At 42.0% G+C, this 15,677-nt stretch overlaps 3 protein-coding genes across 4 annotated transcripts in view; all 3 read left to right on the top strand.

Annotated features, from left to right (window-relative positions):
• TMEFF1 (transmembrane protein with EGF like and two follistatin like domains 1) overlaps window positions 1-558 on the top strand; it is a 71,948-nt gene extending 71,390 nt beyond the window's left edge. Inside the window, exon 10 of the mRNA XM_031677139.2 lies at window positions 399-558. Coding sequence (XP_031532999.2) covers window positions 399-483 — 85 coding nt within the window. The 3' untranslated portion in view covers window positions 484-558. The remainder of the gene's footprint in view (window positions 1-398) is intronic.
• Window positions 559-740: 182 nt separating this feature from the next.
• CAVIN4 (caveolae associated protein 4) lies at window positions 741-10,855 on the top strand. Its single transcript, XM_006204047.4, has 3 exons — window positions 741-837; window positions 1,983-2,438; window positions 8,505-10,855. Exons 2-3 carry the CDS (start codon window positions 2,031-2,033, stop codon window positions 9,180-9,182), a joined length of 1,086 nt encoding a protein of 361 aa, XP_006204109.1. The 5' UTR covers window positions 741-837; window positions 1,983-2,030; the 3' UTR covers window positions 9,183-10,855.
• Window positions 10,856-14,440: 3,585 nt separating this feature from the next.
• The window catches only part of PLPPR1 (phospholipid phosphatase related 1), a 505,983-nt gene continuing 504,746 nt past the window's right edge, over window positions 14,441-15,677 (top strand). For both annotated transcript variants that reach the window (XM_072959836.1, XM_072959837.1), the window contains exon 1: window positions 14,441-14,458. The gene's annotated coding sequence lies outside the window, so the exon portion shown is untranslated. The remainder of the gene's footprint in view (window positions 14,459-15,677) is intronic.

Below are 15,677 nucleotides of genomic sequence, written 5' to 3' on the forward strand. Positions count from 1 at the left end.
CTAAGCTGTCCTTGTCATTTCGGGGTGGTCATCATGCCTAGGGAGAGTACAGAGTCCGGGATCCTTTCTGCCGTCACAGTCACAAGTTTACATGTTAGCAGTCACTGTGGCTTGGGAGTTGCCAGACCAGAAGAGTGGGGATCTCTCTCGGGTACATATGCAGCAGGGGAGACCCTGGGAGTGTTTTGTTTGTGTTCATACCTGTTAGATATATCATATATCTAACGCTCTCCCCTCCCAGCTTGTAGGGAAGAGGGCAGTCTGACATGCTGGTCTGTCATCAGATAGCATCTGTTCACCTGTCATGTGATCACCTGTGCCGTGTGTGAAGTGTGCATTACTTTGGAAATATATATATATATCCTAAACAACATTTTTCTTTTTTTTTTCCTTAATAGAAAATGCCCTAAAAACAATAGAGGACGACGACAGAAGCAAAACCTAGGTCATTTTACTTCAGATACGTCATCCAGAATGGTTTAAACTGATGATTTTATATGTACACTGACCATGTGATGTACATTTATTATGTCTTTTTTTAAAGAATGGAAATATTTATTTCAGAGGCCTTATTTTTGAACATTTTTGGTGTAGTGCTGTTGGCTCGTATTTAGAATATTCAGCTACAACAGTTTTGGACTGTTTAGTAGTCTTTGTTTTATGTTTTTAAATACAGAAACCGATTTCACAAATTTGTACCACATGGTAATTCTAAGACTTGTTCTTTACCCATGGAATGTAATATTTTTGCAAAGACGGACCACTTCACAAATGGTTATAAAGTCATACCCACTTCTTCCACAATGACCACAGCAAATAACCAAGCATGAACTAAAGGTAAAGATGTTTACAGATTACTTTTCTTACAAAATAAAATCTAGAAGACACTGTGTTTAGACATTTAAATGTTTTTGAGATTTATTAACTGATTTTTTAGACACTGCCTATCGCATGAACTGTAAAGCTGTGTGTGTTAGATGTAAAATATTTATGATGTATGGACTGGAATTTGACCATTTCTCTCTTTGAGGAAAAAAAATTCTGAATTAATTAAAAAAAAGTTTCTGGTAGCAATGATGGAACAGATTACTGAGAAGTAGATTTAGTTGTTGTGAAAATAGTCTGTTTAACAAACAGATTGGAATAAAGCCTATTCTGTCATTTAAACTACCTTAATACACACTCATTTTTAAAGAAAATACTTGTTTTAACATAAATAAACCAATTGTATCAGTGTTTGTGAATAAAATGCAAAAATAGTTGTTAATGATTGGTGCTCTTCAAGTGAGCTTAAAAATCATCTAAGACCTCTATCCAAATTTGTCCTGTAGTAATAATAGCTGTATTAATAGATTGTTGGTGTTTAAAGATCTAAAGTGTGAATAGAACGTATTCAGCTGTTTAACATGTAGTTTAGATATTCAGAAGTATGCATGTAGAATTTAAAAATATGTTCAAAATTAAATATTAATTTTAATATTTGGTTTGGAAAAGCATGTTATAATATAATGTTTTCACTATATGGCCTCTGCTTTGGTGTGTTTATTTACTGCATTCTTTGGTATTGATACATCAGAACATTCAATATGTGAAACTAATAGAAAAAGCAGGCTTCAGTTCAAAATTCCCATTTGCTTTTACGAATACTGCTTGAAATTGTCCAAAGGCAAAAGCTTCACCCAGCGTTTGGAATTTGCTTTTTTTGTTATTTGGCTTCTTGTCGCAATATTAGTAACATTGGTGGTCTTAGGGAACTTTATTTTAAAAGCTTTCCTCTTCTACCCACACAGTCTTATTTGAGCCCCTTAGTCAGTCAGTAAGCATGTTTGGAACAGCACCCAGTGCTTTGCAAGGGTTCATATTGCAGAACAGTCACGTCTGGGTATTTGTAGTTACAAATACTTGACCAGTCTCCAGGGGTGGGGTTTCCAACCCTTTAAACAACCCAGTTGCCTGTTATCAAGCTAACTTTTTGCTCTTAGTGCCAGAATTGATTGTGGTAAGACATCTTTCACTGAGAAATAACTAAAATGGAACATAATGGGTCTGCTTCAAATACTGATAAGATCCACCAGAATCGCCTGTCGGGTGTCACAGAAGATGAAGACCAAGACGCCGCTCTTACCATTGTGACTGTGCTGGACAAAGTAGCTGCCATCGTGGACAGCGTGCAGGCAAGCCAAAAGAGGATAGAAGAGAGACACAGGGAGATGGAAAATGCCATAAAGTCCGTCCAGATCGACCTGCTGAAGTTCTCACAGTCACACAGCAACACGGGCTATGTCATTAACAAGTTGTTTGAGAAAACCCGAAAAGTCAGTGCTCACATTAAAGACGTGAAGGCCCGTGTGGAGAAGCAGCAAACTCATGTTAAAAAAGTTGAAGCCAAGCAAGAGGAGATAATGAAGAAAAACAAATTCCGCGTGGTAATATTCCAGGTAAGCTTGCGCCTCTGTTCAGCTTGATTACTGCAACTTTTGCATCCTTTAACTGCCAATAGGTCTGATCAGAGGTTTCCCGTGTCACGTCGTAACTATTTGTGTGGAGTTCCGTGTCATCAGAAATGTCAGGGTAAAACCATTTCCATGTTAACTAATGTACTATCAGGTCAGTGTTTAGAGCTTCTCAACCATTTCATGTAATCTGAACTGTGGAGCATAGCAGAATCTATTTCTTGCCTTTGAAACTTAATATTGGTAAGCCTCTTTCAGCATATTAGCCAAGTTAGCATGATGCCCTCCCATAGCCTTTGAGAAGTTCAGAACTAGAAGATATCTAAGAAGCCTCTAGTTTAAAACACCTCTTTGTTGCATAAAAAGGAAACTGAAGACCAAGAGCCCCACCGTGGGGTTCTTCCCCTTATTATGGAGAGCCTGGAAAGCCCTAAACAGTACAGTGTAAACGTTTCAGAATATAATTTGTCCATTGAAATTTTTGCATACTATAGTGAGTCACAATAATAAGAAAAATGATCTATTTCTTAATGAACCATTGTTCTTGTTTTTCTTATTGTTACAGTTACACAAATGTAGGAGTCACCTAAGTATTCCTTATATTTGATTACAATGTCTTTTTACTTAGTTGATTTAATATGATAGTTTTTGTAGTTTTATTAAGCTAGTAAGTTCCTGTCTCGCTCTGCACTTGACACTCATTTTTTGAAGTAGGAACACATCCATCGCAAATGCCTAATACCTATAATACATTTAAAAACTCTTACAAATCAAAAGGAAAAAAATTGAACTTTCCTCTCATGGTAGAACAATCAGAAAGTCATTATCAGTCAGTTCACAAAAGACAAAATCAATGAGCAAAATTCCACCTTCACCTATTTAAATGTTTGCAGTTACTAACACATGCTGTCAGAGTTTAAGTGTAGGAAATAACAAGCACTTTCATATTTCTGCTGGTTAGGGTATTAATTGGTACATTTCTGGAGGGCAGTTTTGGTAGTATGTGTTAAGAACTTTAAATATTCACAAACCTTATGGCCCCAAATTTCATGCCAAAGAATTTGTTGTAAACATAAAATCAGGAATGTGTACAGGAATGTGCATATATGTAGTGTTATTTCACTGTATTTTTTAAATGGATGTATGTCCATATGCATAGGAGAAAAAAAAAACCTAGAAGAATAAAAACAAAATGAAACAGGAACACAGTTGGATTATGTAGGCAGTATTTGTAAGATAGCCAGGATGTGGGCTGTAACTCACCGGGCCGTTCTTTTCGCGTTAGTCAGGTTTCTGTCGCCCACTATTGACTGTAAGGTTACACTGGGATGGCAGAGTGGTACTTTGTTTTTAAAAGCCTGTTGGTTATTTAGGAGGAGGAATGGGGAGGAGATTTCAAAAACAGACAGGTTGGACTAAGCTATCTGAAGGCCTTTACCATTTCCTGCTCCTTCCACGTCCCTGGAAGTCCTTCTCCAGACTTAAAATTTTGGGAAAGAATCAGTCATCTTACTCTCAGAGGCCAACCTCAGTGTCAGTGTATGTAATGGGGATCTAGATTTGGTAGTGATGAATGCAGTGTCCATCTTAGAATTCACTCTTCCAAGGGCATTAGCAGTAACGGGTATCTCACCCTTTGCTTGCTTGAGGCATGCCAGCAAACGTTCTTGGCATCCAGCATTTCTCCTGAGAACCCTTGTGCGAAGAGTAGACTGGGTACCGATCAATATTTACAAGGCTAGATAAAGCAAAGAAGTCTCTGAAAAGTTCTAATTGACTCTTGTTTGTCTCTTGACATAACTTTCTTTTGAAGTTAATGTTTCTATATTCACCTGTTTATTCCCTGAAACTTGCTGTTTTTTCTTTTCTTTGAGCCCTTACAGTTACTTGAATGAATGATGGTATCAAAAAGCAACAGAGAAGCACTAGTTTCTGTCAGCTCTGTTTCCTTGTAAGATACAATGCTATTAAAGAGTCTCTGAAATGAAGTTGTTCAGAGAAAGCCGCATTTTGTTGGTTAGCCATTGCTCTCTTATAATGGGAGAGCTTGTGAAAAAGAGATAAAGGCAAATAACAGTGGGTTCGATGATTCATTAGATGTTAGAACTCTGCATACAGCATTCACATGGCTTTTCTTGGCGGTTAAAATTCTTGTAATTCATTCTCATAGTTAATACGTTTAAGTGACTATATTGAGATTGCACCTTCTACTAAAATTAACTTGAAGCCAAGTAATTCAGCTATAGTATACTTTAATTTCCTTTTGGGTGTTTCCTCAGAAAGTTTTCCCTGGATATATCTTTGGTGGCAGTCTTTGTTGGTATTTTATCTCCCACAGTTGTGTACAGCTGAGCTTTCCCCTTATCTGGGACTCTGGCATTGAAAAAGCTATCTGCCTTATCATACAATCACGATTTCTCTTTGAACATGCTCTCACCTTGGTGACCTTCTCATCGTGAAAACTGGGAAGCTTATCGTATCTTCTAACAGTTTTGCTTACTAACCACGTGCTGTGGAACCTGTGCTTCCTAAATGAGCTATTTTGGCCATTTTCTAGTAAGTCCCAGACTTCTATATATTCAAAATTCCCCTACCTATATTCTTTTGATACTCAATAAGGCCACTAGACTCTGACTTATAGTACTCAATTTGTTACAAAAACCATCTTTTTACCTAGACTTCTGCCTGAAAAGATAAGTAATAGTTGTATTTGGAAACCAATTATAATTCAGCCCTGTAATCTTCAATTATTATTACAGTGTATTCATCTCCAGTCGTGGTATCTCTGGCTCATAGGTGCTGCAACAAATAGATTCACATGACAGGTATTTTCCCTGACTCTACCTCTGTTCTTTAAGCCTGATTTTGTAGAGTTGGTTATGCAGTTGAAGAAGGTATGTGATTCCTGAGTGAAGCTATATCTGATTTCTTCCCAGCAGGATTGTGAGGGTTTTCCCCACCAAACAGTAATTATTCCTCGGCTGCTTTTCTAATTATACTTACTCAGGCCATATGAATGCATCAGTGCTGCTGAAGCTACTCCCGCGGCAGGTGTCAGGAAAGGAGAGAAATAGTGTTGCTGCTTCTGATTCATCAGAGAGCTAGCAGACATCCACCCTGCTCCCCCCCCCCGCAATAGCTCCTGGACTCCCCAGTCCTCTAGCCAAAGAATTTAATTTTAAGTAATATCCAAAGAAATAAGGTTCCAGAGATACCTTCTTGACTATCAGGCTGATAGGTTTTAGAATATGTGTAAATGTATTTCTTACATAGTAAATTGTTTTGGTTGAACAGATTGAATCTGGATCTCAAGTAGAAGGACAGTTTCTTTTAGAAATTTTAACTCATGGGTTCAGTTTAAAAATCTCATCATCTTTGAAGTTTTTCCTGTGTAGTTTTAAAAATAATCCCTAAATAGTGAGTTGGGTTCCTTTAGCAGCTGTGTTTCTGGGCTGGTTCTCAAGGTTACCAGTGCCTCCCATGTTCCCAAATCCAGTGCTCATTCTTATCCTTTTGACACATTTGACGTGACTGGTCCCTCCCTCTCTTGAAACTTCTTTCCCCTTGGCTTCTGGGGGTGCCACTCTCTCTTGGATTTCCTCCTTCCTCACTGGCTGATATTTCTCCTTTTTCATTCTTTCTCATCTCTTCCTTCTTATCTTCAGGTCCAAAATCCATTTATCTATAACACCAAAGTAGAAAAGTTTCTAAAAATAAGCCTTTTTTTATAACTCACTTGGTAGGAAGACCTAGCTTGACCTGAGCTCATTTGATGGTTAAACTCCACCTTAAGTAGCATGAGGCTGTTTATACTCTTTATCCCACCTTGGAGTGAATTTTTTTTTTTTTTGCCACAAAAAAAGTTTCTCCCCAAGATCTCACTGGGAATGTTATGTAATATATTATTTCCCCCAAATATGAAATATTCTGATTTCTGAAATGAACCTTGGCTCCCAGGGGTTTTGAATAATGGAGTGTAGATCCATTCACTCAGTCTCTTTGTGATCTCTTTAATCTGGTCTCATGATTTTTAGTTTCATCTTTATGTTAATGTCTCCTAAGTTTATGTCTCTAGTCCAGACCTCGCTCCTGAATTCCAGACTTACATACTCAGCTGCTTACTCCACATCTCTGCGTGGATATTCGGTGGGCATCTCAAAGTCAGTATGTTTGGAACCCATCCTTCCCCTCCAGTCTCTGCCCCCTGCTCTCTTCCTCATCTCAGTTAATGGCAAATCTGTCCTTCAGCTGCTCAGGCCATGTACTTGAGAATCCATCCTTGACCTGTCTAACACTCCACGTCTAAATCTAGCAGCAAATCCTGCTGGCTCCTACCTTCCAAGTGGATCTGGAATCAGACAGCTTAACACCACCTCTGCCAACATACTGAACCATGTCTCACATGACTAAGCTCAGTGGTCTCTAACTGCTCTCCCTGCTTCTTGTCTTGCTCTCTATAGCCTCGTTTCAACAGAGTCATCCTTTTACAACAAGGATCAAATCATGTCGCCATCCTCCTGGAAACTTTTTAGAAAGCTTCCTATCACACTCTGAGTAAGAGCCACAGTCCTTATCATTGGAGACAGAGCCCTCCATGAGCTGGCCCTCCCTTGCCCTCTCTCCTCCTCCTCTTGCCCCTTGATCACTCTGATCCAGCCACACTGCTCTCCTTGCTGTTTCTCCTTTCCTTCCATGTGTATGCATTACCTTTGGGTCTAGGCTTGGATGTCACCTTATTGGTGAGGCCTTTCCGAGCATCCTCACCAGTCACTCTGTGTCCCCCTTCCGTGCTTTAGTTTTCACCTTAGCATGTGTCACCATCCAACGTAAGTATGAGTAGCTTGTTTGTCTCTCCAAGAGTATAAGTTCTTTTACTGTTTCATTCACAGGAGATTCTCAGTTCCTAGAATACTAAGTGATGCTTGGTAGCTGCTTAGTAACTATTTGTTGAGTGAAGGCATGTGCTTCCTCTTTGTTCCAATGGCCATTTATTACACATACCTACTTAAGTACAAGGCAAACTGGGATAGATGCCGGGCATAAAACATAAGTAGGATCCATCTCTGCTCTCGTGGAACCTATGTAGTGAAGGCCTCAGGGAGACATATAAATGAGTAGAGTTCCAATTCGTTCATTCACGGGATAGATGTTTTAAGGAGAGGCATCTACATGTCATTTTAGTATAAGTTGGAGACAGAATTGGTCTCTCGGGGAAGTTGAGGGACATTTGAATTGACTCTTGGAGAAAGATTTTGTTCACAAAGCTGAAAAGAGGTGAAGTATTTAGGGTAGCAAAAATGACTTACACAAAGGCGTAGGGAGGGGTGTGTATGTTTGAGGAACTTAGAGTGGTTGTGTGCTGTGGACTGGAGGAGCGGAAAAGTAGGTGCGGCTAACACAGAAGAGCCCTCTAATTGTACTGAAGAATTGGGACTCTCTCCTTCGAGTATCAGGGAGCTCCCAGATGTTTTAAAGCAGAGAAAGGATGTGATCAGAGCTCTGTTTTAGAAATATTTCTCAGGAAATACTTAGGTGATGTTTGTAGGTACAGGTGTCACACAGCTTCTGGCCTGAGATGATGAGGACCTGAATTAAGACGGTGGAGGCGAGGAGGAAGGAGGAGAAAAAAGAGGACTCATTAGTTATTAAGCAGTGTTAGCAGCAGCGCTTGGTGACCAGTTGGAAAGGGGATGAGGAGAGGAAATATTTTGGACAGTGATTCTGAGGTGTCTCTGGGTGGCACCTGGAGAGTGCTGTGCTGAGAGGTCCAGGAAAGGATGATGGCCAGGCTTTGGTTTTTGGACATAAGTGGCAGGTGCCTATCTTACATGGAGGTGGAGAAATATGTGTCATTTAGGAATGTGTCTTCATCTTAGGAGAAGGGGAGAGATGAAGGTAAAATACATGTGCGTTTACTTACAACTGGATCTGAAAGCTGAGGTTGCTATTAGGAAGTACCAACATGTAAGGAGAGGGCGGAGGAGACTGAAAAGGTGTGGCTGGAAGGGCAGAGGGCCGGTGGCTAACTCGCTCACTTTCTCTCTCCTGCAGGAGGAGGTTCGGTGTCCGACGTCCCTGTCTGTTGTTAAAGACAGGAGCCTGATGGACAGTCCAGAGGAGGAGGACGATGTCTTCGACCCCCCAGCTGACCTGTCCTCGGACGAAGAATATTCCATTGAAGAGAGCAGATCTGACAGGCTTAGAAAGTCAGGCAAGGAGCGCATTGATAATATCAGAAAGGCCTTTTCCAAAGAAAACATGCAGAAGACGCGGCAGAATTTTGACAAGAAGGTGAACAGAATTAGGACTAGAATAGTGACCCCCGAGAGGAGAGAGCGGCTCAGGCAGTCAGGGGAGAGGTTAAGGCAGTCAGGGGAGAGGCTGAAGCAGTCAGGGGAAAGGTTTAAGAAATCTATTTCAAATGCAGCGCCCTCCAGGGAAGCGTTTAAGATGCGTAGCCTTCGGAAAACTAAAGAGCCAGTGGCCGAGGGTCCAGAAGAGGTCAGGGAGGTGGGTGTGGACATCGCGGCCGGGAGCGAAGCGCTGGGTCCCCTCGGTGAGCTCTACACCCAGACTCTCAGCGAAGCAGACCGCGGGGAGCCCAGCGCTGCTGGGCATCCTCCCCAAGTAGGCGGGGAGGTCTCCACCCCCGAGCCTTTAAAAGTTACTTTTAAACCCCAGGTGAGAGTAGAGGATGACGAATCTCTTTTGCTAGATTTAAAGCAGTAATCATAAGGAGGAATTAAATATATTATAATTGTAAATCTCCTCGATCACACAGTTTTAGTTGAAATAGTAGAGTCCCTTACACTTAATGTGTCATATAGGGAAATGTAAATGGCATGGCTCTTTGATTACTTAGACTTAAAATCTTAAAGGTAATACAAATATGATATACATTTCCTTGTGACTGCTTAGGGAATTCGTTTTTTCCCTCACCCAGGGCTTATGATTCTGTTAGCTTTCTCTCATGTCACTCTCACAGCAGCTGTGGATTTGTCAGTTCCCTTCTCTTGAAAATAGTTTCCAAGCAAAGGCCAACTAGGTGTTCGGCTGTCGACAACACATGAAGGGCAGATCTATAGCCATGATTTGCAAGTGAACTCTCGATCCTGGTCCAGATTAATGCTGTGGCCAAGCTCAACGGGGAATAACAGATGTATGAATTTATATCATCCCTAGGTTCAAATCGACAGATTTGTTAGTAAGTTAGCAGACAGACACCTTTTTGATGCTTTTGCATAAAAAAATTGAAGTTCTGCTCCTGAGCATTTGGCTCTGGCATCACAGCTTTGCTCACAGGGAGCCCCTGGGCAAGTCATCTGCTCGTGAGCTTGTCAGTAAAGTGGAGAGGGTTTGCCTGCCCTGCCCATCTCAGAGGACTGCTGTGAGGATCGAGGAAACGTTCTGGGGGAATAAGAACCATTTCCGGAGAAAACAAGGCTCATTAGCTTCTTAAAACAGACACGAAGTGATTACATCTTGTGGAAAAGCCCTGAGCTCCAAGCAGGGAGGGCCTAGGTTGGACAGAAATAAAGTTGGTCTTCAGAAGCCTTTTCACAGAATCAGGAATGAAAAATAAATGTTTGACCGGCATCTTTTTCATCAAAGACTAAAACCAGACCTTGGGTTTGAGTTGGGTCTTAAAACGTTTCCTGGAAAGTTCTTTCCCGATTTTCTCCTGATTCAGATCTGGGGTGGACTAGAGCAACACTGATGTGAGCAGAGTGAAGCCTGCAGCTGTGGCTGTGTCTTCAAGTGGCCTTTCTGAAGTCAGCTCTGGTGCAGTGCTTGGGAATGACCTCGGATGTTTCTGATTTCCAGAGTGAACCCCTCGGGGCCCGTCTGTCCAAAGCAGTGTTCATAGGCATTCATCATAGTTGCTTTGGGAGGAAGCCAGATTCCACTTGTTTATTAGCTGTAGATCTAGCCAATCCAGAAGCAGATATTACTGCTACAGAAAGAGAGAAATGGTCATACTGGTTCTGCATTTGGGTGTGTTTAAATCTAGTTTGTAATGCGAAGAAATGATGGAATTGTAGAATTTGAAGTTTGGACAATAGCTTTCAGATCAGTTTTGGATGTTCATATAGTAGTTAAAAATTGTGATACATGTAGACACACATACACACTCACACAAATCAGCTTTAAAATATTTAACTCAGTTACCCAGATTTTTGGGTTTGGGAGTTTGATTCAGCATCCTTTTCTCTTCACTCTGCATGAGTAATTAAATCATAAATTGTTAATCTCATTATCTTTTTATATTGAAAACTAAAGTGTATACAACTTTGAACAGTACTTTGAAAGGAGTAATTTTTAAAATACTTTAGTTTAGAAAGAGCTTGGATGCCTAACCACGTATTTCCTTAAAGCCATAATAAATTTGAATTTTAAAAAGATATTATCACCAAGTTTAATGTTAGTGTCCTATTTGTAAATATTTTTGCTGACAATGAGTGCAGACAATATGGCATGAATTTAATATAGTAACATTTCTTGTGTTTCTAGGTTAAGGAAAACATAAAGAAGTTACGTGCTTTTTCTTTTTTCTCGCCCTATGCAGAGTAAATATCCATTGAGCTGACATATTTTTCTGCAGATATCACTGTCCAGGAATTTTTGTAACGTCTGTTTGCTTACTGACCCATTATATAACCAGACCTGTCATATTATGGAACATTTCTCACATAGGTGCTTTTGAGTTTTGAGGTAGAAGGCATTATAACCTGGTCAGCTCTTTGTTATGGTAGACCGTGGAGTCCCAGAAACCACTGAAACGATTTCATGTCCCCGGAGGTTCTCTGTAACTGACACTGCTTTCTCGGGGCTGGGATTTTTGCCCCCTCTTACTGCTGGGTCTCAGTACTTTCTCCCATATTTAGAGCATTCCTCAGTTCCACATTCATAATTTTTTCTTCTTTCACCTTGTTTTCTTGACATAAAGAATGTTCATTACAGTCTGCAAAATCACACATCCCCATTTAAAGTAAGGGATAGTCTAGTCAACCTTCTCTCTTTTTAAGGTTTCAGACGACACGGAACAGATTTTCTGCTCATTGTACTCTTCTGTGTTTTTGAAATTATACATGTTAGATTTTAACCAGTTTATTCAAATAAAACCATTAGCAAGACTTGTCCCCTTTACTTTCTGTGAAGCAGAACCATGCACCCAACATCCATGGACACCCAGGGCGTGGAGCCCCGTCTCAAGCTCTGCGGGAAAGACACATGCGAGGAGGGAGGCGCAGCTCTGTCTCCTGCGCGTGATGCATCTGGAGGCTTTCCTCTCAGGGTCTCTGGTGGCCTGGTTCTGGCTCAGAAGTTAGAGAGACAGGCCCGGTATGAAACGGTGATAAGCGGGCATGAAAATCCAGCTTGCTGAGAATGTGTCTGTGGTATGTGTGAACTCCCTTGAGCAAGTTTTCATAAATTAAAAATACAACCCCAAATACAGTATTTTCATTTTGACTTTATGCTCTGCCCTCCAGGCACATGTAAGGATTTGGTGAACTGTTTGAAGTTCATTGTGATTCTATTAGCTGGAGAGCGTGGGTCATGTTATGTAAAATGTTTCACAGAATCATCATTAACGCTGCAAATCCCATTACATGAAGTGACTGGGCCTGTTGTTCTTCTGAGACATGTTTTCCATAGCTTTTATTGGACCCTACTGAAAAATTACAGATTATAATCCCAAAAGAATTGCTCTGATATATCCAAGTCAGGACTACAGGGAATGATCACTGTGGTCTCATCCTCAAATCTGTTGGAATTTGAGGCATGTTAGTACCTGGTCTGTCATCAGAAAATGGAGAAAGCTTAGTGCTACATTGTGTGTGTCATTCTTGTGACCACTTCTGTGCTATGTGATTTCTGAGGACTTATGGCTGTCCTTACCAAGTCAGAATACTTCAGTGTGTTTCATGAGTGGGTAGGAGATCTCGGATAACTACACCTTCATTGTGAGTCTCTTAGGACATCCAAGGGTCCCTGAGAGGATAGAATGGAGTGGCAGAAAGTCCTCAGGCTTTGGATTTACATTGGGCATCTTCCTAAAATCGGCTGTGCCTGTCAAGGGCTCTCCCAGACCACTCTGTCACCTGATGCCTTTGTTCATGCCATTTGTTTCCCTTTCACTCTGGGAGACGACTGTCAAGTTCAGTGATAATGTCCATTTCCTCCTTTTAGCCTTCTGTGGTCACCTCCCACCCCTTAGAAGGGTGTGACTAATTAATTACTCCATAAATATTCAATATACATAGCACCTTTTTATGCCAGATTCCATGTGAGGCAGTGAGGATTCAAAGATGAATAGAACACAGCCCTTGTCCCCACCTCCCCTGCCTTTCCCTTTCCTAACCCTTATCTAGGGCTCATCACGTTCTAGGAGACAGTCAAGCAAAAATTCAGCAACATGACTGGTGTTGTGTATAGAAATGGAAGATGTTGATATAGAATCTGGATTGTACATCTGTCATAGCACTTAACAGTGTATTTTAGTTCATTTGTGTAACTGTCCTGTAGACTAGACTGTGCTTCTCAGGGGCAGGAACTCTGTTCTACTCATCTTTGGGTCCCTAGCACTTGGAGAGCCTCCCGAGTGGTAGCCATCTTCCAGTATCGTGAATCCAGAGATGAAAGGCGTGGGCCCTGCACTTAAGGAGCTTTTCCCCTGGTGGTAGAGGTAGACATGTAACCCAACACCATTGCACAATGTGACTGGCGCCTCAGATTTAAGAAAGGACGATGAGAGTGTCGAGGAAGAGCATCTTAACAAGCTGGGGAGGCGGTGTCAGGGAACGCTAGAGGAAATGGTGCTTCAGTTGACATTTGAAGACCAATCAAGAGTCAGCTAAATAACACAGAAGCCAAGGCAAGATGCAGCTTGAGAGATTCTGTGAAGGTGTTTGGGTTTTCTGTCAAAGGCCATTGAGAGCCATTGCGAGCCATTGCGAGTTGAAGCTGTGGAGGGTCACACTGGGAGGGATGCTTTGCCGACACAGCCGGGGCAGAGAGACCAGTCACTCAGGCTTGTGCGTTTTTCCAGGTGAGAGAGTAGCACCTGACCTCAAGCATTAACGGAGCTCTGAACGGGATAAACTCGGATGTGGGTTGTGTTGGGGAGCAAATGAAAGCCAGGTTTCTGACTTGGGTAAGTGGTCCTGCCATTCAGAGAGAGAGGAAACGTGGTTTCCCGTCCAGGGACTCAAGACAGCACTGAGCTGAGGCGCCTCTCGCTTCCTGCTCTACAGCCTCGGCTGCTATTCCCTCGAGTAGCCTGAGAACCAAAGTGGGGCCCTGCATCTACTCCAGAGGCTCCCACGCTAGAGGTCGGCTGGGTCTAGCCGTTGTGGTTCTCACCCATGCTTGAGGAGAGCCTGATCTGGAGTGATCTGGTTCTAGCAAGTGCCTTGCCCTCTCCACCAGGACTCAGAAGTCCCCGGGAAGCAGCATTGCCTTTCAAGTCTGAGGCCATCGTGAGAGCTTATCTCCCATCTATGTTTTTGCCAAGGGCAGATTTCTGTCTGCTCATTGTGTGGTCCAAAGAAAAGCTACCCCTGATTCTTAGGATGATTGTTATTGGGTTGTTTGTTTCTTTTTGTCTAATTGCAGTTGTTTGGCACCTGAGGATTCTAGCCAAAGCTGTGCCTGGCATTGCAGCTGATACTACAGTAAAAGCAGCTGTAACCTGGTACCTTGGTCAAGGCCAACCGTCCAGGGTCGTGTAGTTACTCATATTGGCTGCCATGGTTGCAGCAAGAGCCTTGATCTCATTGTGGGTGCTTTGGTTTCAAATCTCATCTCTTGGTGTCTGTCATGTTAGATCTGAGGCATGGTGTCACAAATGTGTTAGGGGCTCAAGATAGGGTTTGATGCACCCCATTTGCCTTCTCCTTCCAGGTTTTGGCTGATGGAAGAGTTCATATAAGAATTGCCAGCACAGTGGATACCAGAGTGTCATCTTAACTGCCTGGACAGATGTCTAGTAAATCCTGCATCTGGTAAATTCTGTTGGAGAATGTGGCTTAGACCTAAAATGGGAGATAGACCCTCCTGTGTCCCCGTGACCTGCATGCTCTGGTGTGGTGGCAGAGAGAGTGAGGTTTGTAGAGCAGAAGCAGGGTCCACTTTATCAGCTACCAGTGAAGCCCACAGGCCAGCCTCACACACTCAGCCGGGGTGAGCAGGGGCTGGAGGCCCCCCTCTCAGATGGGCAGGTGGTAAGGAGACAGGAGGCAGAGAGGCTGGGGTTCCTGGCCCAGAAAACCCACCAGGCCAGAACGAAGGGTCCAGTGTGAAGCCTGGTTTGTGCTGTTGAGGCCTAATGTGCAGAATTAAACACGGCCCAGTGAAAGTAGCTACTCCCTCTAAGGCCTGTTTTGGACACTGAGTCGAGGTGCCAATCATCAGAGAGGACCGAGAGGAGGGTTGGCAAGTAGGATGTCGCAGATCCCAGCCTAGTGGAGACGGCTGAAGAAATAACACTTGTCAGATGAATACAGGTAAGTGAAACTGGGTTTTCATGAGAAAATTCTGGCACTTTGAAAGAAGCAAGGGAAAAAGATCTCTGAAGAAAGGAATGGGTAAAGAAGTTGGCTGACTTGTAAATTCAGCAATTCTTCTGAACAATTCTTCTTGGGCTCTCATTTCAAGAACTCTCTCCTGATCAGTCTGTGACTATTACTCCCTCTGTAAGGGCAAGAATTCTGTATCAAATACTGTCTGGTTTCGAGACTTCCCTGATGTAATTCACTTTAAGATAAGAGAAACATTAAGTTTCTCTTGAAGTTTGAGTCCATTAAGGTATCACCCCTGGCTGAAGTTTGCCTACAGCACAATATTGTAAGGTAGCCAAGTTACCGCTATAATCTCATGGGCTAATATTCATTAGGCCTTTTATCTGAATAAGCTTTAAATTCTCAAACTGGTAATGTAGATATGTTGTTTTAGGGTAAAACAAAATCCATTGAAATGAGTTTGACACTTTGTATCAGCACCTTTCAAGTGGCCACATCTACTTGGAAAGTTTCCATAAGGAGAAGAAATAAAGTAACAGATTTATGCATGGGATGTGTTTGGCTCTGGTTCAAAGCAACGAGAGGGTTTTAGAGGGAAACATTCATCTACTTGTCAACTGTTAAAAAATAGGACCGAATTTTCTTCAAGAGGAGAGAAAATACCCAATTAAACCATAGGCTGTAGATGCACGAGGAGAATGCC

The sequence above is a fragment of the Vicugna pacos genome, chromosome 4 (assembly GCF_048564905.1).
Source record: "Vicugna pacos chromosome 4, VicPac4, whole genome shotgun sequence".
Classification (NCBI taxonomy): domain Eukaryota; kingdom Metazoa; phylum Chordata; class Mammalia; order Artiodactyla; family Camelidae; genus Vicugna; species Vicugna pacos.